At 33.6% G+C, this 27,924-nt stretch overlaps 1 protein-coding gene across 7 annotated transcripts in view; it reads left to right on the top strand.

The window, feature by feature from the left end:
• The window catches only part of PDS5B (PDS5 cohesin associated factor B), a 140,843-nt gene that overhangs the window by 28,548 nt on the left and 84,371 nt on the right, over nt 1-27,924 (top strand). For all 7 annotated transcript variants that reach the window (XM_046664643.1, XM_046664642.1, XM_046664646.1 and 4 more), the window contains 7 exons: nt 3,937-4,077; nt 6,224-6,339; nt 12,159-12,253; nt 17,747-17,892; nt 20,053-20,204; nt 21,428-21,541; nt 25,060-25,141. In XM_046664643.1, coding sequence (XP_046520599.1) covers nt 3,937-4,077; nt 6,224-6,339; nt 12,159-12,253; nt 17,747-17,892; nt 20,053-20,204; nt 21,428-21,541; nt 25,060-25,141 — 846 coding nt within the window. The remainder of the gene's footprint in view (nt 1-3,936; nt 4,078-6,223; nt 6,340-12,158; nt 12,254-17,746; nt 17,893-20,052; nt 20,205-21,427; nt 21,542-25,059; nt 25,142-27,924) is intronic.

Raw genomic sequence — 27,924 nt, 5'->3', positions numbered from 1 at the left:
TTAGATGGCACCGCTCACATTGTGTTCCATGTGAATGGTGCCTCCTGGAACAAATCTAGAACACTGTTAGTGTTGGCCTCTGGAATAGTGTAGCAGTTCTCTCTCCACCTACTTTTTACTCTCACCCACCTCCAAACATATAAAGGATGTAAATTTTCTGGAAAAAAGTGAGAAAGCAAGCCTTTTATAATTACTTATGTATTTGATTTTCCTGAAGTGTTGAGGAAGAATTTTTCTTGTACTATACAAAAAGTTAAGTCAGTATATAAAATACATCATGAAAAGATGTACTTTGAAAAGTAATATGCTTTATAAAACAGTACCTTGGCAAATGCCAGTTTTTGTTTCTGGCTTGTGGCCTTAAGTAATTCTAAGCATGTGATGATTTAGAAATATGTTTGATTTGTAAAGAAATTGTTTTGGAGGGTAAACTTTGAGAAGCTGGAGAATCAAATTGTGTAATCTACCTTAATTAATAGCTCCAAGATTGGCAGAAAATTCTAAACATTGGTTTCTGCAAGTTTTGCTAGTCTTGGGTATTGGCTGGAGTAAATTGGTTAGATTGAGTGGATTGAGTTTTTTTCATTATTGACTTAATGGCACTTGAAATGTGTAGACCCTGACTTAAGCATTCTGTGATTAATTACCAGCCTTCCCTGTTCTTATGCTTGGAGTGCCTCTGAATAACGGTCTCCATGACCCATTAGATACACTAGATGAGCTCCTCCTGGTGGTCATTTATTTAAATTGACATTGCCACGCCAGATGTTTTTTAGGGAAACACTTCCCTTTTTCTGATGCCTTTTTCTGGCATAAAAATAAGAAAACAATGCTATTCCATGTTGATATCTTTTATAGGATTGGAGAAATAAATATTTTATTGGGTAATAGAAAAACAGTTCAAGATTATATATTGGAGCTAGGTTATTAGGTTCAGTATACTATTCTCTCAACTTTTGTCTATGTCTGAAAACATGTATAATAAAAGTTAAAGGTAAAAGGACCAGGGAACTTTTAGCAATCCCAGATAAATCAAGGTAAAAACATTTCTTTATCACTTATACCTTATATTAATTTCTTGTTCTTAGTTCTTACGTCCAGAAATAGAACCCCCCCACTCATACTTGCCTCTTACATCTTTATCAGGATTAGGAGAATGGTCTGAACACACTTTCAATTGTGTATTTCCAGTACTTTGTCCATTATTTTCTTATCTCTCCCTGTTTTCTTGTCCCTTTCCTTATTTGAGGGTTAGCCAAGAAGTAATTAAGAATTGCTTCTTTTTCTGTTTTATTCCCTTATAAGTCATCTTATTTTTCTACCTCAAACCTATACAATTACATGTAAAATTACCTTCTAGAACTTAATTGTCTTGTAGTAGGATAAAATGAATACAATGTTAAAATTATTCTCCACCTTTTTGGACTTGTACATATAGTAACCATTATTCATTTATCTTCTTTGTAGAGAATTAGAAGCGAAAATAGTGGTAGGATACTGAGGTAGTAATAACCCCACTTCTCTCTCTTTTTTCTTGTGCCTTGTTGTTGTCATGCATATAGACACATTCAAGTTCGTTCTTTGTAGATAGTGATTCTCACTTATATAGGACTGAAGAAGGCACTGTGGTTTGTAGATTATTTTTTTTTTTTTTAAAGATTTTTTATTTTTTCCTTTTTCTCGCCAAAGCCCCCGGTACATAGTTGTGTATTCTTCGTTGTGGGTTCTTCTAGTTGTGGCATGTGGGACGCTACCCCAGCGTGGTCCAATGAGCAGTGCCATGTCCGCTCCCAGGATTCGAACCAACGAAACACTGAGCCGCCTGCAGCGGAGCGCGCGAACTTAACCACTCGGCCACGGGGCCAGCCCCTGTAGATTATTTTTTTTAAAATAGAATTTGTTGTAACTTGAGAACTCAGGAATAAAGGTAAAACTATCAAAACCAAAAAGTACATGGTGGCAATTCAAAAGATTTTCTACACGGATTACTTCTTGGTAATGTTATTATTTTTTTACTAGCTCTTTTTAATCACAAGTTTTAGGTAGACAGCACAAAGTAATTTTTTTGGACTGAAAGAAATGTATCAAGTCCATCTTGATATAAGTGAAATTTGGTTAAATTGCTTAATCTTGCTTAACCTTAATTTTTGCATCTATAAATTGAGGTTAATAATACTTGGGATGATGGTAGAGAATGTGTTGTTTAATGTGAAAACACTTTTGTGGTTAAAATTGACTGTTTAAATCTAAGGTAGAATTTATTCCTGACCTTTAACTTACTCATACTTCTTTCATTAGGAGGCAGTTGTTATAATTTAATTTGTAGTGTGAAAATTAGTTACACATTCGTCAGTGAAAGACTAATGTTTTTTGAAGGAAATACTTTAATCAAATCTGTATCTGCCTCCTCCTAAATTGTAAGCCCTCATGGAGGGCTTGGATTGTTTTACTTATATTTGTATCATAGTACCTGTTACATATTATTCATTCATAAGCTCAATATATATTGGGTACCTACTCTGTGTCAGGCACTGTACTAGGCTCTTGTTTTACAGTGGAGAAGACTGACTTAGTTCTTGCCTTTATGGAGATTATTAGTGTTAAATAGATGTTTTGGTGGAATGTATAAGAAGTTAAACCAGGGAATGATTCCCCACTCCCTCAACCCCCCTCAGATGCGTTTTCCCCAGATAGAAGAAGAGGATGGTTTGATCACCAAGGTGGCCAGGTTGGAAAGGATTATTGTTTTTTGTTAAGGAAAGGTTGATTTACTATTTTTAAACAGGAGAAAATTTGTGAATGGCAATGACAAAGCCACTCTATTTTCAACCTGAATGAGAATTTAACCTTTGATATCATGAAATTCTTTTCTCAAAAATTGATAAACAAGGAGGACAAATAAGTTATTTTTAAAACCAATAAAGAAAGAATAGTAAAATTTAATTTATTCTTTCCTCCCCTTCATGCCTAGGTAGTTTGGACAGGTTCACAGACCTAAAAAACTTCATTTAAGAGAAATTCAAAAACTAAAAGTAACCAGAAAAGACAAAGAAATGTAAAGTCCTTGACTTTGTACTTTCCGTATAGAAAACCTAATTAAGCCATGTTTTGTTGTTAACTGTCAGAGAGAAGAGATCAGGGCAACTTATGTGGTGTAAAGAGTAAAATTCCTTTTTTACAGAGACAGAAGATACTGTTCTGAATACCTGGTATATGCTCTGGGTTAATTTTTTTTTTATGTATTTGGAAGACTTTAAATAGAAAGGAACTTGACCATTATGCCATGTATTTTTACCAGTTTTGGTGGTAATATAGTGAATGATCTGAGTGTGGAAAATAGTTAGAGCTGGCTGCTTATAGAAGAAAATTGTTGAAATTTGGATTTTCCTGTGTTTCTGTGTGCTTTAAATTAGTGCTGTAAACTTTGTACTTATGTACACATTGTTTATCAGAATATGAAAGAAGACAAAAAGGATTAGACAGAGGTTTTCATTATAAATATAAAATTACATATTTTGAAAATGAAATTGGCTCCTACTATGAGGGTGTAAGGCTTTATCTTAGATGCTGTTGGCTTCTATACTTGCCAAGGTGAACAAGATGTGATCCTTTGCCCTTGGAAAGTTTATCTAGTAGAGAAATTAAGACATGTACACAAATAACTGTGATACAGGATAAAATATGGTAAGTACCGTAATGAGGAATAAAGTGTATTTGGTAGGTAGGGTGCTTATTGATGAGTCAATACAAATTACCTATGTTTTATCCTTTCAGATAACCTGTAGTGGTTTCCCACCTACTGTTAGAAAATGTTTTGATTTTCTTAGTTTGACTTTGTATAAAATAAGAATGAGTTTAATTGAATAATAATAAAGATTTTAGAAAATTCGTTTTTTCTATGGTATTTCTATTAATGATAAATTTTCTTCTCAAAAGTTTTTTAATCAGGTTCTGATGCTTGGGAAAACATCTATCAGCGATTTGTCAGAGCACGTCTTTGACTTAATTTTGGAGCTCTATAATATTGATAGTCATTTGCTGCTCTCAGTTTTACCCCAGCTTGAATTTAAATTAAAGGTAACTAGTCTAAAAATAATATGGTTCTGTCAACCACGTTAGCAAAGAGCATTATTTTGTGGCTTTTTAATTCTTAAAGTGGTTTGAACTAAATGTTACAGATGTGATGATATATTACTCTTATTTATTTACATGTTTGTGCCTCGCCTATTTGTGTATCTCCAGTGCCTGGTAGATAGTAGCTGCTTAATTAATGATTAGTGGGATCGTATTTTTCTCCAGATATTTCTCAGATAAATTCTAGATTGTGGCTAACTTTTGAGGTCATAGCTGTACATCAAGCTTAAGTTTTCTTGATTGTGCCATAAAAATAGTTTAGGACCTGTTATCTGCGTAGTATGAAATATTTTCCCTTTGTGCATATTATCTTATACTTGCCTAGGTTGAAACCTCCGTTGCTTTTTACATAGTTCTCTGGAATTTTTGGATAGCATGTCTCTATTGCCTTGACATTAAAATATGCCGTAAAATTGAGTTTCATTTGCAGATTTGGGGAATATTCATTTCTCTTTCAAATTATTGCAGAAAGGTTAAATAAAGCTGCTTATAATTAATAATCTTTGAACCCCAGTGTGCCAACCAGGAAAGTTCTTAAGTGATTTCTTTGTTGTATTTCTTGTTTCTAAAAATTTTGATTTGTCTCTTTCAAAACAACAAAATAAACAGTCTTTGTTGCTACTGTGACTACCCCCCCAAACCAGCAAATAATTATTCTCATTTTATTCTGGCGTGTATTTTTGATATATTTCGCAAGTGAGCCTTTTGATTCACTGGCTTCTCAGCCCCCCTTTTTTATGTAGTTACCGATTTTGGTGAGGCAGGAGGCAGTCATACCTTTAATTATTTGTTGGTCTGATTTTCTCTTATTAAAATATTGAATACTAAAAGAAATATAAAAATAGAGAATTATCATCCCTGCTTTCAGCAAATTTAACATCTAGTATGGGAGGAAAAGGAAAAAAAAAATCCAGATCTAAAAGAGGCCAGATGTTCTAAGTGTCATAAAAGATACAAACAGCATACAATTGAAGCAAAGGAAGTAGTATGTAGAAGTACATAGAGGTGGGAAGGTGCTGGGTGAATTTGTGGAGCACAAGAGTTATAGTTGGACAGTAACATAAAGTTAGTTTAAATCATCTCTGGCTGCACCCTAGAATCTTCACCTGTGGAGCTTTAGTAAACAAGGTAGATGTCCAGGCATGAAACCAGACCAGGTGATCAGTTTCTGACAGTTGAGCCCAGGTATCAGTTTTTGTTTGTTTGTTTTTTAAAGCTTTAGAGGTCGTTCTAATGTGCAGCCTGAATTGAAAAGTACTTATTGAGAGGAATAATGAGAGAAATAATAGAGATGAGTTAGGTCATATTATGGGGGCTCTTAATGCTAGGCTGAGGTTTAAAATTAAAAAAAAAAATTGGTAGCACCTTGAATGTCAGTGATTTTTGATATGCCTAATTGCCATATTTAATGTTCCAGTCTAGTATTGTAGCTGACTTGTTCATTTAACCATTGTGTCATTTGTAGGCGATACCAAAATCAATAATAAAATTGAGTTTTCATTCCCAGGGTACCAACAATGTAGTACTTAAAGAAAAAATTTTAGTTTTTGTGTGTGTAAGGCTTCATCATATTGTTGAATTCCGTTATGAATCTGGTATATGTAGACGAACGGACTCTCCTATTGGGAGACCTCAGCACATATTTATTTCTACAAATAGCTTACTTAATTAGTACAATAGTACAGAATTCTCTGTTTACTGTAGGCCTGGCCTCTATCAGTATCTATTTTTAAAAGCTACAAATAGTTTTTCAAGGATCCTAAGTAGATTTGGTGCAAGTTAGTTTTTGAATTTGACTCTGAATTAAATAAGCCTCAACTGTAGGAGAGGCCTCTGATGTTTAAAAAGCAAACTTTGGGATGCATTTTCATGTAGGGAGTACTGCTTTAATGTAATTTGAGATGATTAGAGCATTTAAGGTAATATTTAATTTTGTAAAAAGGTATATTGAGCATTTTTATGTGTAATTTTTAGTCTGGAGTTCATGAAAGGTTTTCTGTGGAATTGAAGGATAAGGGAAATAATGGGAAAAATTATTCTGAATATATCCACCTCATGGTTTTAAAGCTGTGATTGTGTTTTGTTTTAGAGCAATGATAATGAGGAACGCCTGCAGGTTGTTAAACTACTGGCAAAAATGTTTGGGGCAAAGGATTCAGAATTGGCTTCTCAAAACAAACCACTTTGGCAGTGTTACCTGGGCAGGTATATGATTTTGGTGTACTGTTTAAAAGTATTATTTGTTTATATCTACTTATTTTAAAACACCATCCATATTTAAGATTGTTCTCCGAAATCATAAAAATGAAGGATTTTATACTTCGAAATTTTCGAATGCCGATAGTGATTTGCCATATTTACATTTTCCCTTTTTCTTTTTGTCTTATTTTGTCCTTTGTAATTTTGAAAAGGTAATACTTTAACAAAAGCTCTCTTACACATACCAAATCATTTGCGATGCAGCAAAAGCAGTCCTAAGAGGGAAATTCATCGCAATACAGGCTCACCTCACTGAACAAGAAAAAGCTCACATAAGCAACCTCAAACGACACCTAACAGAACTAGAAAAAGAAGAATAAACAAAGCCCAGAGTCAGTAGAAGGAGGGAAATAATAAAAATAAGAGCAGAAATAAACGATATTGAAACAAAAAAGACAGTAGAAAAGATCAATGAAACAAAGAGTTGGTTCTTCGAAAAAATTAACAAAATCGACAAACCTTTAGCCAGACTCACCAAGAAAAGAAGAGAGAAATCTCAAATAAATAAAATTAGGAATGAGAGAGGAGAAATCACAACAGATACCAATGAAATACAAGGGATCATAAGAGAATACTATGAAAAACTATATGCCAACAAATTGAACAACCTGGAAGAAATGGACAACTTCTAGACTCCTACAACCTCCCCAAACTGAATCAGGAAGAAATGGAGAATCTGAATAGGCCAATAGAAATGGTAATCAAAAACCTCCCCAAAAATAAGAGTCCAGGACCAGACGGCTTCTCTGGAGAATTCTACCAAACATTCAAAGAAGACTTAATACCTATTCTTCTCAAACTATTCCAGAAAATTGAGGAAGATGGAGTACTCCCTAACACATTCTATGAAGCCAACATCACTCTGATCCCCAAACCTGACAAGGACAACACAAATAAGGAGAACTACAGGCCGATATCACTGATGAACATAGATGCAAAAATCCTCAACAAAATTCTGGCAAACGGAATACAGCAATACATCAAAAAGATTATATACCATGATCAAGTGGGATTTATACCAGGGACACAGGGATGGTTCAACATTCGCAAGTCAATCAACGTGATACACTACATCAACAAAATGAAAAACAAAAACCACATGATCATCTCAATAGATGCAGAGAAAGCATTCGACAAGATCCAACACCCATTTATGATAAAAACCCTCAATAAAATGGGTATAGAAGGAAAGTACCTCAACATAATAAAGGCCATATATGACAGACCCACAGCCAACATCATACTCAATGGACAAAAACTGAAAGCTGTCCCTCTGAGGACAGGAACAAGACAAGGGTGCCCACTTTCACCACTCCTATTCAACATAGTACTGGAGGTGTTGGCCAGAGCAATTCGGCAGGAAAAAGAAATAAAAGGAATCTAAATAGGTAATGAAGAAGTAAAACTCTCGCTGTTTGCAGACGACATGATCTTATATATAGAAAACCCCAAAGAATCCATAGAAAAACTATTAGAAATAATCAACAACTACAGCAAAGTAGCAGGGTATAAAATCAACATACATAAATCAGTAGCATTTCTATACACTACCAATAAACTAACAGAAAAAGAACTCAAGAACTCAATCCCATTCACAATCGCAACGAAAAGAATAAAATACCTTGGGATAAACTTAACCAAGGAAGTGAAGGATCTATACAATGAAAACTACAAGACTTTCTTGAAAGAAATTGACGACGACATAAAGAGATGGAAAGACATTCCATGCACATGGATTGGAAGAATAAACATAGTTAAAATGTCCATACTACCTAAAGCAATCTACAGATTCAATGCTATCCCAATCAGAATCCCAAGAACATTCTTCACAGAAATTGAACAAAGAATCCTAAAATTCATATGGGGCAACAAAAGACCGTGAATTGCTAAAGCAATCCTGAGCAAGAAAAACAAAGCCGGCGGAATCACAATCCCCGATTTCAAAACATACTACAAAACTACAGTGATGAAAACAGCATGGTACTGGCACAAAAACAGGTCCACAGATCAATGGAACAGAATTGAAAGCCCAGAGATAAAAACCATACATCTATGGACAGCTAATCTTCAACAAAGGAGCAGAGGGCCTACAATGGAGAAAAGAAAGTCTCTTCAACACATGGTGCTGGGCAAACTGGACAGCCACATGCAAAAGATTGAAAATCGACCATTCTTTTTCACCAAACACCAAAATAAACTCAAAATGGATCAAAGACCTAAAGATTAGGCCTGAAACAATAAGTCTTCTAGAAGAGAATATAGGCAGTACACTCTTTGACATCAGTTTCAAAAGAATCTTTTCGGACACTATAACTCCTCAGTTGAGGGAAACAATAGAAAGAATAAACAAATGGGACTTCATCAGACTAAAGAGCTTCTTCAAGGCAAGGGAAAACAGGATTGAAACAAAAAAACAGCTCACTAATTGGGAAAAAATATTTACAAGTTATTTATCCGACAAAGGGTTAATCTCCATAATATACAAAGAACTCACACGGCTTAACAACAAAAAAACAAACAACCCGATCAAAAAGTGGGCAGAGGACATGAACAGACATTTCTCAAAAGAAGATATAAATATGGCCAATAGACAAATGAAAAGATGTTCACCATCCCTAATCATCAGGGAAATGCAAATCAAAACTACACTAAGATATCACCTTACACCCGTTAGATTGGCAAAAACATCCAAAACCAAGATCGACAAATGTTGGGGAGGTTGTGGAGAAAAAGGAACCCTCATACACTGTTGGTGGGAATGCAAACTGGTAAAGCCACTATGGAAAACAGTATGGAGATTTCTCAAAAAGTTAAAATAGAAATACCCTATGACCCAGCCATCCCATTACTGGGTATCTATCCTAAGAACCTGAAATCAGAAATCCCAAGAGTCCCTTGCACCCCTATGTTCATCGCAGCATTATTTACAATAGCCAAGATGTGGAACCAACCTACATGTGCAGAAACTGATGATTGGATAAAGAAGATATGGTATATATACACAATGGAATACTACTCAGCCATAAAAAGGGGCAAAATTGGTCCATTCGCAGCAACGTGGTTGGACCTTGAGGGTATTATGTTAAGCGAAATAAGCCAGTCAGAGAAAGACGAACTCTATATGACTCTATTCATAGGTGGAAGTTAATATATTGACAAGGAGATCTGATCGGTGGTTACCAGGGAAAAGGGGGGGTGGGGGGAGAGTACAAAGGGGAAAGTGGTGTACCCACAACATGACTAACAATAATGTACAACTGAAATCTCACAAGGTTGTAATCTATCATAACATTAATAAAAAAAAATTAAAAAGCTGTCTTACAAAGTATTATAATCATGAAATTAAAATCTTATTACAAAGCAGTTGTTAATTCCAACTGAAAATACATCATTGTGAGATATAGCCCTTCCACCAAAAATTATATTTATTTAGATTATTTGAAGAGATTGTATGGATAAAGGTATTCACAGAAGTAGTAAATTAAGGATTATCTGTGCTCCTCCTCCTAACCTCCTTTCTACGTTTGTCATTTAAAGGAAATAATAACCTGGGTTTCTTGTATACTTTTAATGATCCACAAACCTCCTGAAATTGCCTACAGAATTTTGAGTGTGTTTGTATATTTCTCTTTTCTGTGAGAGGGGTTCATTTCATTACATTTCTGGTGATATCCCTGACCTTGAATATATTGAAACCATTCTAAGTACCTTGGCTGAAACCTACTTTGACCCTGAGGATAAAGGAGGATTTCTTTTCCCTTCAAATTATCCTCATAACAAATAATGCAGTGGTCATAAATAAATAAGATTTAAAGACTCTTATTCTATTTTCTTTGTATTGAAATATTTGCGTCATCATCACCACTTTTCTTTCCATTTCAATACCAGAATTGTCAATGATTATGGTAAATTTAATCTCTTTTGGTCTTATTTTCCTAATTTGTTAAATGAGGATATAAGCTTTTGTAAGTGCTTATTAAGCACTAAATTCTTAATCTGATTTCTTCTCTCTTATCTAGCTCAATAATAATATTTAGCAAGGTGTGTTAAACTAATAAATATTAGCCCATTGTCATTTTGAGATGGTTTTCTAGACTTTTTTCTCTTAAATACAATGGAAAGTTCTTGGGCAATAGGTCAAAATATTTTATGTTTAAATTATGCAACTCAATTTAAAGTCCATTTTATTTAATTGTTAAAACAAAAATACAATTCTTACATATGGACATTTAATATATCTTTAAATCAGGACTTGGATTACCCGACTTTATTTTATAAGTTTTAAGGAGGAAAAATCCTAATTTAAATTTGTGTCACCTTTCTATTACATTGTAATTTTTCCTTTTAATCTTAAGGACAAAACTCACACATTATTACCAATTTTGAGAAGGTCGAGTATTTTTTAAAGATGTCTTATATTTGTAATAGTTACATGGTACATGTTTAGTTGAGAAATGGTAAAGTATACAGGGATTGAGCTCTTGGATTCAAAACACTTGGGAAACTTTGTATGAGTCCATAGGCTATATTCTATAACTTTTTGGGGGTGGATGCACTTTATAGAGCAGTTTTTCCCCCAAATAATAAGCTTTTACGAGTAATTTGGTGCTCATTTTTGAGACTTCCTTTTTTCTCCTTTATAATACTGAATTTTGTTTCTTAAGGTATGGGGTTAGACAAGATTTGGAAACCTTTTGATCTTACAGAATTAGGACATGAAAATATTGAATGAAAATTCTCACTTGGCTTTCATGTTCTTGTTAAAAAGATTTAAAAAAAAAATTCACTGTTTTGTAGTCCATAATGATATAATGTATATTATACCTTAATTGAGCATCAATGGTTTAGAGACAACTAGACATCATATGCTTTCTGATGGAGGAGCACAATGCCATCTATGAAGTAGTCTTCTAAAAAAATGAATGTTAATATGGTCAAGTCTCTAGATCTGACTATCAATTTGGAAGATTTAGGAGAGAGGAGAGCCTGTAAATTACATCAGAATGATACAATTAGCAACATCTAAACTGTGGAAAAACACTACAGAGACAAACACAAAACAGTTGCTTCACCAAATAAGCTATAAGGGAAAAAAAAGATGGAGGGGAAATAAAAGATTAAAAGACACTTAAATGACATATCAACCAGAGTTTTAAATTTTTAGAGATACATACTAAGATATTTACATTTCCATGTAAAAATTGGCTTTGATATTAGTGAAAATGTAATAATTCTGATGGTTAACTGGGTGGAAGTAATTTGAGCGCAATTTTAGAGTCATGTAAAATAATACAGGATTTAATACAAGATCTACCTCAAATTTGTGAATGCCCTAGGTTTAAGAAAGAATACTTAAGAAAATTCGTTTTCTTTTTAAACACAGTATGAGATTTATATAATGTATCTATGAACTATGTACACACATATACTTGCATAAACATATATTTGAAAGTATAATATTTATGGAAAAATTTTGTCATTCTAATTCTTGTATTTGAGCCAAATGTGTACTGTTTAAACATGCTGTTAAAAGTGCATAGTTTCTCACAGGAGATTGTCCTAGTTTGATGTAGAGGTTCCAAAGCATTCGTACATCTATGCTGTATCGAAAACTTTGTGTTAAGTAGTCTGGCTTAACTTTGAATTATCCTACATAAATTGTTTTTTCTTTTAATTAGAGAAATAAATATAAATTGAGTACAGATTAAACACGTATCTTTTGTTTTTTATTTTAAAGATCGCTGTGTGCCTTTGTATTTTATCAGGTTTAATGACATCCATGTACCAATCCGCCTGGAATGTGTGAAATTTGCTAGCCATTGTCTCATGAACCATCCTGATTTAGCAAAGGACTTAACAGGTACTATATACCCATAACAGCAAACATTCCTAGATGCTGTTTGGTGGAAAAATCCTTTTTATATATAGGAAAAAAGCCTTTTTTGTATTGTGATAGATGAAGTCTCATTATTTCAGTTCATCATCATGAAAGTTACTGTCTGAAGCTAGAATTTTTACCTCCTAGTGCCTACTTAGGCTAAAAACACTTATAAAAAATCGGTTTTATTAGAGACAATATTAGCTTTTTTGTTTGACAATTCTAAAAATAGGTCTTGACTTTGAATAGATTATAAGACTTTAACATTCTTTGCTATTTTGAGAACTTAGATGAGAATCATTAATTTGGAGCCTAATTTAACCATGCTAAATGGAGGTAACTTTTCTGAAATCTGTATCATTATAAGGCAGTTCAAAACCTCATTTTTGTAGTAATGAGAATATCATGCATTTGACGATTGCTGTTCTATTAATTTTTTTAATTATGAAATAGTTCAGAAAATACAGAGGAATGTAACAGGTCCTATGTCTTCCTCAGAAATGTTAGCATTTTACTATATTTGCTTAAGAGATTAAAAAAAAGAAAATAAATTGTAGAGATAGTTGAAATGCTCTCCACACACTATTCTCTTTCCTGCTTCTACAGAGGGTAACCACTCTACTAAACTTGGTCTGTATCCTGTTGATGTTTTCCTCTCTATGCCACGTGTATGTCTGTCCATAAATCCTATATAGTTTTGTCTGTCATGTGTTTTAAAACTTATTGAAATGTCACTTGAATTTGATGTAGTTGAGCTCATTCCTATTATCTCATTTTGGATTTTCTATTTTCCATGCTGCTTCTTTGCTTTCTTTTTTCTATTTTCCTCTCTTCTGCTCAATTGATCAGTTTTCTTTGTTCTCATTTTTCTTTGTTTCCCCCGTGGGCTTGGGAGTTAACATTCTCTTTCATGCTTTCATTCCATAATTGATTAATGGACATCTAAAGTGAATCAACTCTAGCTTCTTTCTGAGAATCAAAGGCCTTTAAAAACTTTAACTCTGAGCACTGTCTTCCCATCTTTCACATTATTGTTTATTATTTAGTTATTTACTCTTTTTAAAACTTGACCAACTTGTAGTATATTTTAACTATGTTTTATTCCTTCTGAGTTTCTTCTGATAAAATCATAAAGTATATCCTTTTGTAATATTTTTGACAATAATTTGTCATAGTAATGCTTTCAGGTTTTATTGAATTCCTGTCAGTCAGATTTAAACAGCAGGCATTTATAAGTTTCATCCTTTTTAGGGGGAGATACCCTGGTTGGAACCCTCTGTCTACCTCTCACATCTGAACTTGGACTGCTTGCTCTGTGAGCTTCTGCTTTATAGCATTGATCTTAAGATGATCCATTCTTCGTCCCTCTTTTGCCTTCCCTCCTTGTTTTTCCCCCTCCTTACCTTCTGCATGTGTGCATGTGTGCACCTCTTCTGTTTTTCCCTTTTTTCCTCTTCCTCCTCTTTTCCCCTGGATGTCCTTTACTGTAGCATCCTTTTCTTGTGTTATTGATGCAGTATTCTCTGAGAAAATTAATGGTGGTATTTGGGGAGGTTTTCTTTTTCCTTCAAATGTTTGTTTCGGCTAACTTGTTTTTCCTACCTTTTATTTGATTTTGTCTCTTTTTTTCCATTTTAGAGGCTTTCCTCAAATGCTTGGCAATCCATAGATGTCTGCTCATAATTAACTGGGGAACTAAATTAACTGCTGTTTAGAAAGCCCTGACTGTATAGATGGGATTTTAGAGTGATCAGGCTGTGCTGTTGCTGGAAAACCTTTAGTTTAGATCCTTACTCTTGGACTAGTCAGATTCCCCAGAGATCTATCAGGAGTTTAGAAGTCTAGTTGCTAGTGTCTTTGGGACTCCTATATTACTGCTTTATTCTTTTTTTATTATTGAGTAGTATTTCATTGTTTGAATACACCATAATTTGTTTATCCAATTTTTTCTTTTGATGGATATCTGGATTATTTTTGGTTTGGGCTATTATGATTAAGATTACTATGAGAATTCTTGTACAAGTGTTTCTGTGGATTTATGTTTTCGTTTCTCTTTAGAACTACTTAGGAGTGAAATTGCTGGTCATAGGGTAGATACATGTGTAACTTTATAAGAAATGACTAAGTTCTCTATATTAGTTGTACTGTTTTTCGCTTGCACAAGAAATGTTTGAGAGTTCTAGTTGTTCACTGTCCTTGCCAACATTTTGTGTTGTCAATCTTTTTTTTTTTTTTTTGAGGAAGATTAGCCCTGAGCTAACATCTGCTGCCAATCCTCCTCTTTTTGCTGAGGAAGACTGACCCTCAGCTAAGATCCATGTGCATCTTCCTCTGCTTTATATGTGGGACACGTGCCACAGCATGGCTTGACAAGTGCTGCATAGTTCTGCACCTGGGATCCAAACCAGTGAACCCCGGGCCGCTGAAGCAGAACGTGCCAACTTAAACTGCTGCGCCACCGGGCTGGCCCCATGTTTTCATTCTTTCTGATTTTAGCAAGTCTCATAGGTCTTATTGTTTTGTTGTTTTGATTTACACTCTCCTGATGACTAACAGGATTGAACATCTTTTTGTATGTGTATTTCTATATATTTTCTTTTATGAAGAGTCTGTTTAAATTTTAAACCCATCTTTTAAAAATTGGCTTTTTTGGTCTTTTTTCATGTTGATTTATAGTAGTTCTGTACATATTCTGGATCTTTCTTAAAGTATAAAATAATTAAAGTATGTTTTCCATAGCCAGAACTTTAATGCAAAGTTTACTATTGGCGAAATAAGAGATAGGTGTTTTGATTTTTTTATACCTATCTAACATATACTTTAGATGTGCATAATTTCACCAATAACCTTTTTAGTACTTACCATTCTTTTGATTGTTTTGCTTTACCAAAAGATAATATATAGTTTCATTATTTATGAAACATTTATGTTGTTATGTTGTATGATTTCCTAGTCTTTAGCCTTTGGGCACATTTTAATTTTTGTAGTTGACTGAAAGCTCTGAAAAATCTAGGAGTCTAACTACTCTTTATGCATTTTTTTGTCTTCATCTGCCTTTCTCATCACTTGGTGCCTTGAATTTTTAAATGTTTTCAGGGTTCTTCTACATTGGAAATGAGCTTGTTTATTGTTTTCTTCCCCTTTTGGATTTCATCATTTTTCTTTGCCTTCTAGCATTTACCAGTTGTCTGTCTGCCAAAATTTTGTTGAAAAGTCTCTTTTGCTATGATCTCTTCTGTTGTTACTTGATTCTTTCATAAGATATTTTCTTAGGGTTTCAGGAATGAGCTGAGATACCTATGTGTTATACACACCCATTTATCTTACTTCCTTTCTTGACAGTATGTTTGTGAGATTCATCCTTACGCCTTCAGCCAAGTTTTGAGGGACATAGCCATATTGTGAAGAGAATTATTAGACGCTTTTGCTGTGCTAACCATCAAGAATTTCTTCCTTCTCCTCTGTTTTTCTTCCTCTGCACAGTTAATATCTCTAAGTTAATAGTTCTTGTGTATTTGTTTAATATAAATGATTTGTTTTAGGGAAATTGGGATGCAAAATTGATGGTGTGTCATTGTTTTTTTCTCTTACTAGCACCTAAGATAGTATGTATTGCATCTGAAACAAGTCCAGTGAAAGATAAACTCCTGTATTTATCTCGGTGGGGAAATGAACTTGAGATATATTTAACATGCTCCATTTGAAATCAGTACTAAAAATAACTTTCTTTACTGAGTTAGGTAAAATAACATTTTGTTTCTTCAGAAGGTTTTTTAGTATGGTCTTTCTCATTTTTTGAGATAGTTCCTATTAGTAGAGATTGCTCAAGGTGGAGGGGCTTAGGACCTGGGACATTGGTTTTATGGGTGTTTGCATTGTCCAGTATTTTAATTGCAAGCATCTTTGCTGCAAACATTTTCACTGCATAACTAATGGCCATAAGGCAATTTTGCTGTTAAAGATACAATAACAAAAAATAAAAAAGAAACATTATGAAAAATGAAAAACAAAATTAACTGCGCATATAATTGATTTTATTTTGTGTGTTGTACCTAAGCACTTGTCTTCAAAGTCTTTCGTTCATAGTATCATACATTTTTGTTTTTCTGCTGGTTGACTCGTCTCCTCGTTTGGCATCCATTGCACTTTTTCTTTTGGGCTAAAATTTCTTCCTTCATTAAGAGAGTTATCAGTTTCCAAATACTAGGATGCGTTTTTGTAACTAAGCTTTGTATTACGTTGTGAAAGCCTTCTGCACTGTTTGTTCTTGGCCTATTGTCACAATTCCATTGATAGATGTGCTAAGCAATGGAAATGTGGTGCTAAGATTTATATAATTTGAAAATGGAAGCACTGTATCAATGAAGAAATGAAACCACAGTGTCAGCCAGTTGAAGCCAAACTGTCTACCAGTTGTTTTAGCTTTTCTGACAAAATTGCCAAACTGTCAACCAGTTGAAAGCAAACTACCAACCAGTTATTTTATCTTTTATGGCACAATTGCCTTACAGCCAATTAGTTAGGCAGTGAAAATGTTTGCAGCGAAAATCTTGTGGCAAAGTTGCTTATGGTGGAAGTGCCTAGAACTGTCTGCATTATAATTATTTGTTAAACTGTTAATTTATAGAGAAGTAAATCCATTCACATTCATAAGCATTGTTTGTTGTGCCTAGGCATGGCTACATTTATTTACTCTAAATCCAAACAACAGGATTTTATCTTACTGGTCTTATAATGAGCTGAATAATATTTATTTGTTAAGTTTATGTTCAGTTGCGGTGCCTCTTCCTTAAGCCTAATATATCATTACTGAAGATTATGAATTTTTTTGTTCAGCTTTCTCAGTGCCAGATCTGAACTCCTGTGTTTTTGACTTTAAAATCCTCCTCCATCCACTCATAATTGTTAAATGTTTCATTTCTTCTGTCTTCCCTTTAGCCTTTTTTAGTTCAGTTAAATGGAATTGACTCATGGTCTTTAATGTAATTCTGTTTCTTGGCAGCCAGTATCTCAATTTTATTCTTTCAGTAACCACACTCAGGGTTTCTCTATTTAAGGGATAGAAACTTGAAGACTCCAGCTTTTTCCTAATAGAACAACTTGACTTGAGTATTTTAACCATTTAAGCAAAAAAAAAAGTGAAATATTTAACATTGATATACTTCTTAGTTCATTTCCATGGTTTGTTTAATTAATCAGGTTAGGAACTCCTTAATCAGCTATCCTCCCCCCAAATGGAGAGAGGATTTACTTCTCAGTTGCATGTAAACTACTGTGTTTTGACTGAAGGACTGATGTTCTTTCCTTCTTCCATCCCTTCCTTCCTCTCTCCCCTGCTCCTAATTTTTTTGAAACATTGAACCTACTATTTAGGTTTTGTTTTTGTTGTGGTTTACTTTCAAATGTCTTATCAATCTTTTAAAACATTTTAATTGTTAAAGTTCCATTTTGATCAAATAAAATTTTATCTTTCAGAGTATCTTAAAGTGAGGTCACATGACCCCGAGGAAGCTATTAGACATGATGTTATTGTGTCTATAGTTACAGCTGCTAAAAAGGATATTCTTCTGGTCAATGATCACTTACTTAATTTTGTGAGAGAGAGAACATTAGACAAACGGGTAAGTAGAAATAATAATTCATAGGTTTTCATTTTGAATACTTGAAGCTTAATAGTATCTCATTTGAAAATAATGACATTTAAATGGAATTAGCCCTTTTTTTGGGGAGGGAGGCATTTTAATAGTTGAAACAACATTTATGAGAAGGTTTTACTTTTTGTTACATTAAATTTTGTTTTTCTTCATTAAGATTATTTATTCTCATCCTAAAAATGAGATGGCTCTAAATGGTAATCAGATATTTAGCCTGCTCGCTAATTTTAGTAAGTGACTTTCGTGAAGACCTCTGACACAACTTCCCTTACGTTGTTGGCTCTCTTTTCTCTCTTTTTCCTTTCATATGAGTATCACTTGGCAGTCTTCTAGCTGATTGTATTGTAATTTCCATGGAATAGAAAATAAAAGATGTTTTTAATTTCGCAAAGCTAAACCCAACCAGAGCAGCATGCTTCTAGCCTATCTTCTGTGACCCCAAACCTTCCTTCTTGAGTGAAACCCACTAGCTCCACTCATTAATCAGTGGCTTCTGAAGAGAAGATTATGTCTTGTTATGTATTACAGATAGCCTAGAATATATTAGACGCTCAGTAAATCTTTCAGTGAATGTTCATTCTTCCCTCCTCCCCATTGCCTTTCCTTCATGGCAGAGGTTTTACTGACTTAGACTTGAGTAATTTTGGTGAAAGATGAAAATCTTTGATATATTTAGGAGTTAATTAGCAAAAAAAGGGAAGACTGTTGGTAGCTGTGAATAGCTTTGACTGGCAAAATACTTTACAACATTTTAATAGTGCTTTTAAGATTGATTATGCAATCTCTATCATTTAATTCTCTCTTTGATAATGCTGGTTGTGGGTAGAGAATAGATGGGCAGGAATTGTATGCTTTCCCCTCTAAATCTATAAATATTCAGAACAATTTATTTTAACTGGTAAATTTAGACTTGTCTTTATTGACTGTTCCACTGGGTTATTAAACAATGAAAAGGCCAAAAGGCACAAAGAGGGAAAAGGAGATTTGCATCATGGTAGGATAATGGCCTTCTAAGTGTTCAAGCAATCTTTTTCTTAGACTTGGAGTTTGAAGTAAGGGTTTGCGTATTGTTGGGATCATAATTCACGTATATTTTTGATCAGCATGTTGTGTTCATTGTAGGGCTTCTTGGTTCATTCATAGAAACATTAATTGAGTACTGAAAAATAAGCAAATGTATTTATGTTCTTGGCCATCTTAGAATATGCTCTATCTTTAAATTCTCCTTAAAGCAGCAGTTTAGGGAATTAGAGTTAGAGATAAGACAGGGAATTAGACAGAAAGGTTTTACAAACAAATTGAATTCTTATTTTATGAGTAAGGCTGTTGAAGTCTTTTATTTCAATATGTATGCGGTGGATGGATGAGATAAGGACTTTTCTTAATCTGTTGTAATTAATTGGAAGAAAAACTAAGGGAAGAATATTACTATGAATGGCAGACTGCAAAGGTAAAATGAATAATCTGTGCAAATTCATGAAGTTCTAAACATTACTAATGTCCTGCTGATTATAGTGCGTTGTTTATGTAGAATTAAAGAATAACTTCATTCCAAGATAATTAAGCAACGTTAGCTATACTATAGTAAATATTTATTTAAAAAAATAGTTGAATACATTCCTGTTATACTTGAACTTGATTCCCAGATATACAAAATGCACCACTGATGTGTCTGTACCTTCAGCATTTGATAAAGCCAGTATCGTATATACTTTTAATACAAGTATGCTTAATATAGACGGTATTTGGAAAAAATTTATAAGGGATGGGTCACAGTTTATTCAGTAAACTCTGTCTTTGCCTTTTAAAATTTGGTAGTGTGCTTTCCCTTACCAATTCTAAGTGACTGTATCTAGATTGTGATTGACTTTTGTTTTTGGGGTAGGTGATAGGTTTAAGATATTAAAGTGTTAGAATTCTTTATGCATGATATAGCTGTACTTTACATAGCAGATATATTAAGATAGTTCTTTTCATATAGTCATTATAAATTGATATCCAGTAACTGAAGCTTGATGAAAATATATAGTGTAAAGTAAATTAAAAACTAGAAAACTAGACTTTCCTGAATTAGTATAATGGAAGCCTTCTTAAATTAAAGGAAAACATTTTTGTTCTAATTTTAAGTGGAGAGTGCGGAAAGAAGCCATGATGGGACTTGCCCAAATTTATAAGAAATATGCTTTACAATCAGCAGCTGGAAAAGATGCTGCAAAACAGATTTCATGGATTAAAGACAAATTACTACATATATATTATCAAAATAGCATTGATGATCGGTAAGTTAAGGATACTGTATGTAAAATATTTGGTGCTTTTGCTGTTGTATAACTGTCCTTGGTCTGTTGTTTTAGGCAAACTGTTTTCTTTATAACTTTAAATTACCTTCTCAGTTTTTACTGCAAGTTAAAGGGAGTAAGTGACTAGTTTTCTTCTCACCAAAGCCATAAATGAAGCAGTAATGTACATATAACTTTAGAGGTGGATATAACTTTTATGTTCATGTTCTTGCATTGTTTTTGAATAGAGTGATATTTAAAAGTAAGAATGTGTGTAGTTATAACTTAAATTTTGTTTTATAGATAATTGCATTATAAGGATCTGCATTCAGTTTTTTAAATAAAATTTTTTCAAATGAAATTCAAATGAGTAAACTCAGAATTATAGACCTTTTAAATTCAAAAAAACACAATTCTTACTCAAAGCTAAAAACCAGTTTATAAATTTATATAAAAACATTATCTGAATATAATCTTTGTATTTTTCTATTCCAGCATAATGTTAGATCTTGTAAGGATCCTAACCATGTAGTAGTTAATAGACCTGTAAATCCTGCTTGCAGTCTGAGTTAATCTGATAGATTGTTAGTGGGATCCAGATGATCTTGCCTATCACAGGTCAGAAGAGAAAATTAAGATCTAATAGGTCATCTTACAATTTTAAGAGCTTATAGAAACTAGAAACTGAGTATCTAAGAAACTTCCTAGTTATTATTTTTATAAAATTAAAGTTTATAGACTTTTTGAGTGTGCAGCATCAGTGCACGGAGGTTTGCATTATAATTTGATAGCACTGTTTTTTTGTACTTTTAATCAGGTCTTTTTTCATAATAATTACTACAAAAACTCAGAAGAATCTTAAAAATTCCTTTATAGCTTTAACTTTTAGATGTTTAGAATTTGTCGCTTAGAAAGACCTGGTATAGTTTTTTAACCCTGTATTATTTAGATAAGGAAATTGAGTCCCTGACATATATCTTGCCCAAGGTCATGCAGAGGTATCTGTCTTAACTGGATATAGGGCTATTTTTGGTACATTTAGCTAAATCCTTTTTTGGCCCTTCTTATAGAAAGAAATCTTTGATTTGAAAATCTCATCTCCTCTCAGAAAGCAGGAATTTCTTTTATATGTGTTCTTTATATGTTTTGGAATTTTATATATAAATTTAGTACATACATTTAAAAAAAATCAGTTACGGTATCTTACCTGTGTTCTTTTGTAGATTGCTTGTTGAACGAATCTTTGCTCAATACATGGTTCCCCACAATTTGGAAACTACAGAACGGATGAAGTGCTTATATTACTTGTATGCCACACTGGATTTAAATGCTGTGAAGTATGTTTCAAATGTCAAACTCTGTTCTTTCCACTTTTTGCAGTATGTTGGATTTTATGGAAAAAACAAACCTGTACTTTTAAATATTAATAATTTGTGTAATGTGAACATGGTTTAAATGGTCAGACACAGTAAAATACTTGGTTATTTTTTCAGAAAGTACAACTATCAACATAAGATGAGTAAGGATTTTTGCAAGCAATTAAAAAATAGGATTGATTGACATGGAGTATAGGATTTGATTTTTCTCTGTCCTGATTTTTATATTGATATCTCAAGAAATATTGATAATACCTTTTGTTTTTATTTATTTATTTTTTTCCCTTAAGGCATTAAGAAAGGTCCATATTATGAAAATACTATCTTGTTTTCACCTGATATTGATTTGAATTATGGAATAGGGCAGTAGGGCACACGTTTTTGTGCGGTGTAGCCTCAACATAGTGTATAGTTTGACATAAGGCTAAGCACAAATATATATTTATGACCATGTTTCATTCAAAAAATACTTCTGGGTGCCTTTATAGGGAATTGGCAGTTTGGACATGGATGAGACACTGCTATTTGAGTTACTGAGGGTTAGGAAATTGAGGCCTAGAGATTGATTTGCTCTAGGTTTTAGAAAATGTAGATCCTTAGTATTCCAGCAAGTGTAGTTACAACTGTTGGGGATTAAATGTTCGGAAATTGGAAGTCTAAGGAGCTGTATATAATTTTCATTCCTATTGCTGCTTAATGAGACTTTTGACTTTACTTCCCCCATGGAAATTATTATATGTGCTCTATATGTCTTTCATAGAAACGCTGAGGAAAAGATTGTAAGGGGAGAAATGTACATTTCCTGATACCTGCTATATTTCAGGCACAGTAATATGTATTATCTGTGGCTACTTTTGCGCTACAACAACAGAGTTGAGTGGTTTTAACAGAGACTGTATTGCCTGGCCCACAAAGCTTAAAATATTTACTATCTGGTCTTTTATAGAAAAAGCTGGCTGACCCCTAGTATAAATGATATTTTTCCTGTTTTATACATGATGAACTAAATCCTGCAGAGGTCAGAGGTCAATTAACTTGCAAGTTAGAGCCATATATTTTATTCTATGACTGTATTCTTTTGGGGAAGACAAAATACTTCTTTATTTTAGACTTTTTATGTGTATCAGCTTTGGATAAGGCCCTAAGTTAACTAAATATCTTGATTATTGAAAAAGAGAATAGGGGCAGACTTGAGTGCTGTCTGATCATGGTGTCTATTTCCATCTCTCCCAAGTTTCCCAGAAGAACTCTTAGTGACCAGTAAGCGGTGGTATTAGGTGTCCTGGTTGTGATCTTCTCTTTCATTTGGCAGGCTCTCATCTAGACAGTTTTGTACTGCCAAGTCTGATGAGTAATTTGCCTACTAGGAGTAGACGGTTGGAGGAGAGGTTCTCTTCAACATTTGGACAGGTTTCTGATTGCACCCCAACGGTAGCTGTCTTTTTCTTTGAGTTGGCGCAAACTTGTGGTATGTTGGTACTAAACAAGGAGGAGTGCTAGTGAGGGAACTAGTAGTCTACTGAAAATAGCAGGTAACAAATTTAAGAGTCTCCAGGCTCTAACAAGATTTTTCACCTTTATTTAGTGACCGAACTGGAATCTAGGGTAGTATTAAATAAATAGATATGTGTTTTCTTGTTCTAGTAATTTTGTTTTATTTTTTAAGAAGGACTATTTAGAAAGGCAAAACACAAAGACAAATTGTCTTTTCTGCTTAATATAATTTTATTAACATACTTGAAAGGGTGGTTGCCCTAAATATGTCATAATACAGATTCTTAGTGATGGTCGCTTTTTGATTTAAGCTGTAGCCGTAATAGTTTGTAATGAGCTTTAGAATTGCTTGGGATTTCTTCTTTAAAATAATAAATAATTAAATAGGTAAAATCATTTCTGCTTTAAGTGAAGGCAAGTTTCAAAATCCAGGCCTTTCAGAACTTGTAAGTATTGATGAAGTGTATATGAAAAGAGAAAGAATTCATTGACTTGAGTTCAGAAGTAATTTCACAGATGAGTACTCTGTTTCTTTGAAAATTATTTTAATTACATAACTCTTACTTAGCTGTTAGATTTTTACACTCCTCTGGGTAATGGTCATTTTTCTTTTAATGTTTAAATTCTTTTTTTTTTTGAGGAAGATTAGCCCTGAGCTAACTACTGCCAATCCTCCTCTTTTTGCCGAGGAAGCCTGGCCCTGAGCTAACATCCGTGGCCATCTTCCTCTACTTTATATGTGGGACGCCTGCCCCAGCATGGCGTGCCAAGCGGTGCCATGTCCACACCCGAGATCTGAACCAGCGAACCCCGGGCCGCCAAAGCGGAACGTGTGCACTTAACCGCTGTGTCACTGGGCCAGCCCCTAATGTTTAAATTCTTAAGTTGTGCCAATTAAATGTTTTATGGAACTTTAGTAACTTGAAAACAGTGAAGTATAGCTATTGCAAATTTGACTTCTAAGATGAAAATGCCCCAATACTGTTCCTTTGCCAGTACCATTTTGAAGGGACTGCTATAAAGGAATTTGTGTCCAAATTTCAAGTAATTTATCACCTTAAAAAAATCCAAAAGTATTTATAGAACATACTGTTAAAGGAGGAGAGTGAAAATATTAAACAATTGTCTTGTCTGTCAAAAGAGAAAGTGATTTTATATGCTTCTGTATTACTGTTGTATGGTGATGCTTCTTATGTGAGATAACGGAGATTAATAGAAGTGTAGATAATTGAAAACAAAATAATGAAAAGCATTATGTGGTTTTGGAAAATTCCGTTTAAAAAATTTAAAATATGTGGTTCTTATATTCTATAACTTAATATTTCAATAACATTAACTACTCCCTATGATTTACCTGTATTTTCTCGAGTACTTGTTTAATTTTTTACATTTACATTTCTAAGAACAATAAAAGTATTAAGAGAACATCAAGATTTTTCCCATTTGAAAAGAATATTCACATATATAATATTACATATAATATGTTATCTAAGTGTATAATGTAACATATAAAATAATATATTATAAATGTAATATTTCTCTTCTAGGAAAAAGTATCTCCATTCTTTCAGAGCTAGCTCTTTTCTGTCTTTGATTTCTTTTCATCTGCCTACTACAGAGACTTGATCTATCAAATATTCCTTTATTTCTCCAGTTTATAATCTCCACAGTTAATTCCTACACCCTAGTCTACAGACATGTTCCAGTTGGTAGATCTTTCCTGTTCTTACACAGAACATAAAACAACTACCACTAATCCCTGTCTTTTGATACAGTGATGTCCTCAAGTGTGTTATCTCTTATGTTCGACTTCTCTCTTTCCCTCCATACATCACTTGCTTAGTTCTATGAATTGTACCTCATCTCTGTCATCTATTTTGGTAGTTTGGTAATTTGAACTTAAAAAAAAATTAATATAGTTGGAATATTCTGGAAGGATTTTTATCTGGTTTTGTTATTTAAATTTATGTGTTTGTGTTTTTCAGAGCATTGAATGAAATGTGGAAATGTCAAAATCTGCTCCGACATCAAGTAAAGGATTTGCTTGACTTAATTAAGCAACCTAAAGTAAGTTAAATTTAATGAAAAGTTTTCCTTTGATACTAAATTTTATAAAACACATGTATTTTAGTTACTCTTTACCATTGCTGCCATGTGTTTAAACAACTATTTCTGTGTGGAACAGTTCTGGTTCTAGAATCTATGATCTCTAACTTGGAACACTGAAATTTTTAAGAAAGTTATTGCATAGAAAAATTTAAATTTACTGTATCTGCAAAAGGTGATACCCAACAGGAAAGAGACTGTTTCTATGTACTCAGAATTAAAGTTTTTTCTAGCTTTCAAATAAAAAATACCCAAGCAATAACTCAGCATCATTGAAAGCATAGAAAATAGAGTAAAAATACGCTTGTCTTGCCACCCTAAAATAACTCCCTTCATCTTGTGGTTTTAGAAAGTTTAATATCGTGTAATTATAGTTAAGTATCTTGATATGTTTAGTTATAATTAATGTTTTGGTGATTTTAATGTACTACTTGGTCTTCATGATTATAATTTAATGATGATATTTATCCAGTTATGTATCTTATTTTTTGGACATTTAGAATAATTCCAGGTTTTTTTTTCCCTAGAATGTTGTATGTAGGCCTATAAGAGGTATAATTCACCTATAAAGCAATGTGCCTGGTTATTTTAAATTGCATCTTGGGAAAGCAATATAGTGTTATTTTTTATTTCTTTTTATTTTCAGTCCATAGTGGGAACGATGCCTTCTACCCCCTTACCTCCCCAATGTACACCTCGTCTTCATAGGACATAGGACAATAGAGTGGAGTTGTTTCATCTAGGGGGAGAAAATTTCCAGTTTTCCTAGGTGTAAATTTGGCGATTTGCCCTAAAAATCTGTGTGCTAACACTGGTTGTTTGAGTGGTTTATGGTGACCCTCTTGCTATTTTTTTTGGCTGAGGAAGGTTTTCCCTGAGCTACCGTCTATTCCAGTCTTCCTCCATTTTGTATGTGGGTTGCCACGACAGCATGGCTGACGAGTGGTGTAGGTCTGTGCCTGGGATCTGAACCCACGAATCTGGGTTGCTGCAGCAGAGCGTGCTGAACTTAACCACCATGCCATGGGACCAGCCCCATCACTAACCTCCAAATCACAAGTAATAGGGCATTTTGTGCCACTTGTTTGCCTGATTGAAGCTTGCAACTCAGTAGTATTTTTGTTTTATAGGCTAACAATAACTTCGTTTATGGTTTATTAAACGTAATTTAACCTTTTTGATTAAGTATATTGAACTAGCTAGAATAAGTTTTCCCTTATAATAAATGACTTAAAACTAATTTTCGTGCTTCTGCTATTTTAATACTTTCTCTGCCAAGGGAGGAAATTGGAAAACCCCAGTTAGTGTGTTTCAGCCAATAAATATGTGTTTCAGTCAGTGTTAGGATGCAGTAAGTTAGTGTGTTTCAGTTAGTAATCTCTGGATTAAGTGCCCCCCTTTGCGACCTATAGCCATATTAATTTACTTGCCTTTGGCCAAAGTTCTGTGTTAATTAAAAATATGAGATGTTCTTATATGCATGCGTATAAAATAATTCCTGATTTTAGGCATTATTGATGTCATAATAGCAGCTGAGTAGTATGTTAAGTGTGTAGATCATATGTTGAAGAGATGTATCAGATTGTAATAAAAAATAACTTTATTTTTGACTCTCACTATACCTTTGAAATTTATTTAGTGGGAGCTTCTTCCCCTTTCCAGTTGATAAAAACTTCGGTCTCGTGAATTTCCTGTTTAGTCTTGCATGAAATAACAAAACACAGCCTCAATTCAATTAGAATGTTTAGTTCCCTACTGCTTTGTGGAACTTTCCTTTAAATTGTCTTAAAATAATTACCGAGTTATCCAAATTAAAGAGAGAATTCTTACTCATGTGGTGGGGTTGAAGAAGAATCAGAATAGAGGAGGATACTACCCCCAAGTGGAATTCTAGTGAGAGAAGAATTAATAGTCTCTTACTACTTAATATTCACTTTATACAAAGAATTATAGTAGACATTATAGAGTTAAAGTTTGAAAAAATACAAATCTATGTTTAACTTTTGGGTTTTCATATTTCTTCCTGTTTTACCGGGAAGACTCTTAGATAATTAATAATGAGTATAGTTTTTGCCTTCTTCATTATTCAGTCTGATTAAGATTGTTTTTATTCTTACTTAGCTCAGCAGCATATCCCTTCTTCATTTAGCTAAGTTGATTTGCTCAGTGTCACTCAAAGTGACTTTGTAATTTCCAGTATTGTACTTTTGTTGATGTTTCTTTTTAATGTGGATCAACTTCTGCTTTTTTTTTTTTTTTTTTTGGTGAGGAAAATTGGCCCTGAGCTAGCATCTGTTGCCAGTCTTCCTCTATTTTATGTGGGGTGCCCCCACAGCATGGCTTGACTGGCAGTGCTGTGTCTGTGCCCGGGATCTGAACCAGCAAACCCCGGGCCACTGAAGCGGAGCACGCAAACTTAACCACTGCACCACTGGGCCATTCCCTGGATCAACTTCTTGAAAGTCCAGTACCACTTCTTTCCTTCCAAATTAAACAACAACAACAACAAAAATCTTATATGTTTCTAGACAGATCTATTCCAATACTTTAAATTCCAAATATTTGAGAATTAACTCTCGTGATCTATCATGCTTTGTCTCGCACTTCCTCTGAACAAACTCCTTCTCAATAGCCATGTTTTTTTTGTTTATTTGTTGATTTATTGCCTTCACCCCAGTGTTTTTCTAGCTCAATATTTTAGAGTTACTCAGTGACATCTTTTTTTTTTTTTTGGAAACGGCATT

The sequence above is a fragment of the Equus quagga genome, chromosome 6, assembly GCF_021613505.1.
Source record: "Equus quagga isolate Etosha38 chromosome 6, UCLA_HA_Equagga_1.0, whole genome shotgun sequence".
NCBI lineage: Eukaryota > Metazoa > Chordata > Mammalia > Perissodactyla > Equidae > Equus > Equus quagga.
This window is presented reverse-complemented; position numbering and strand designations above follow the sequence as displayed.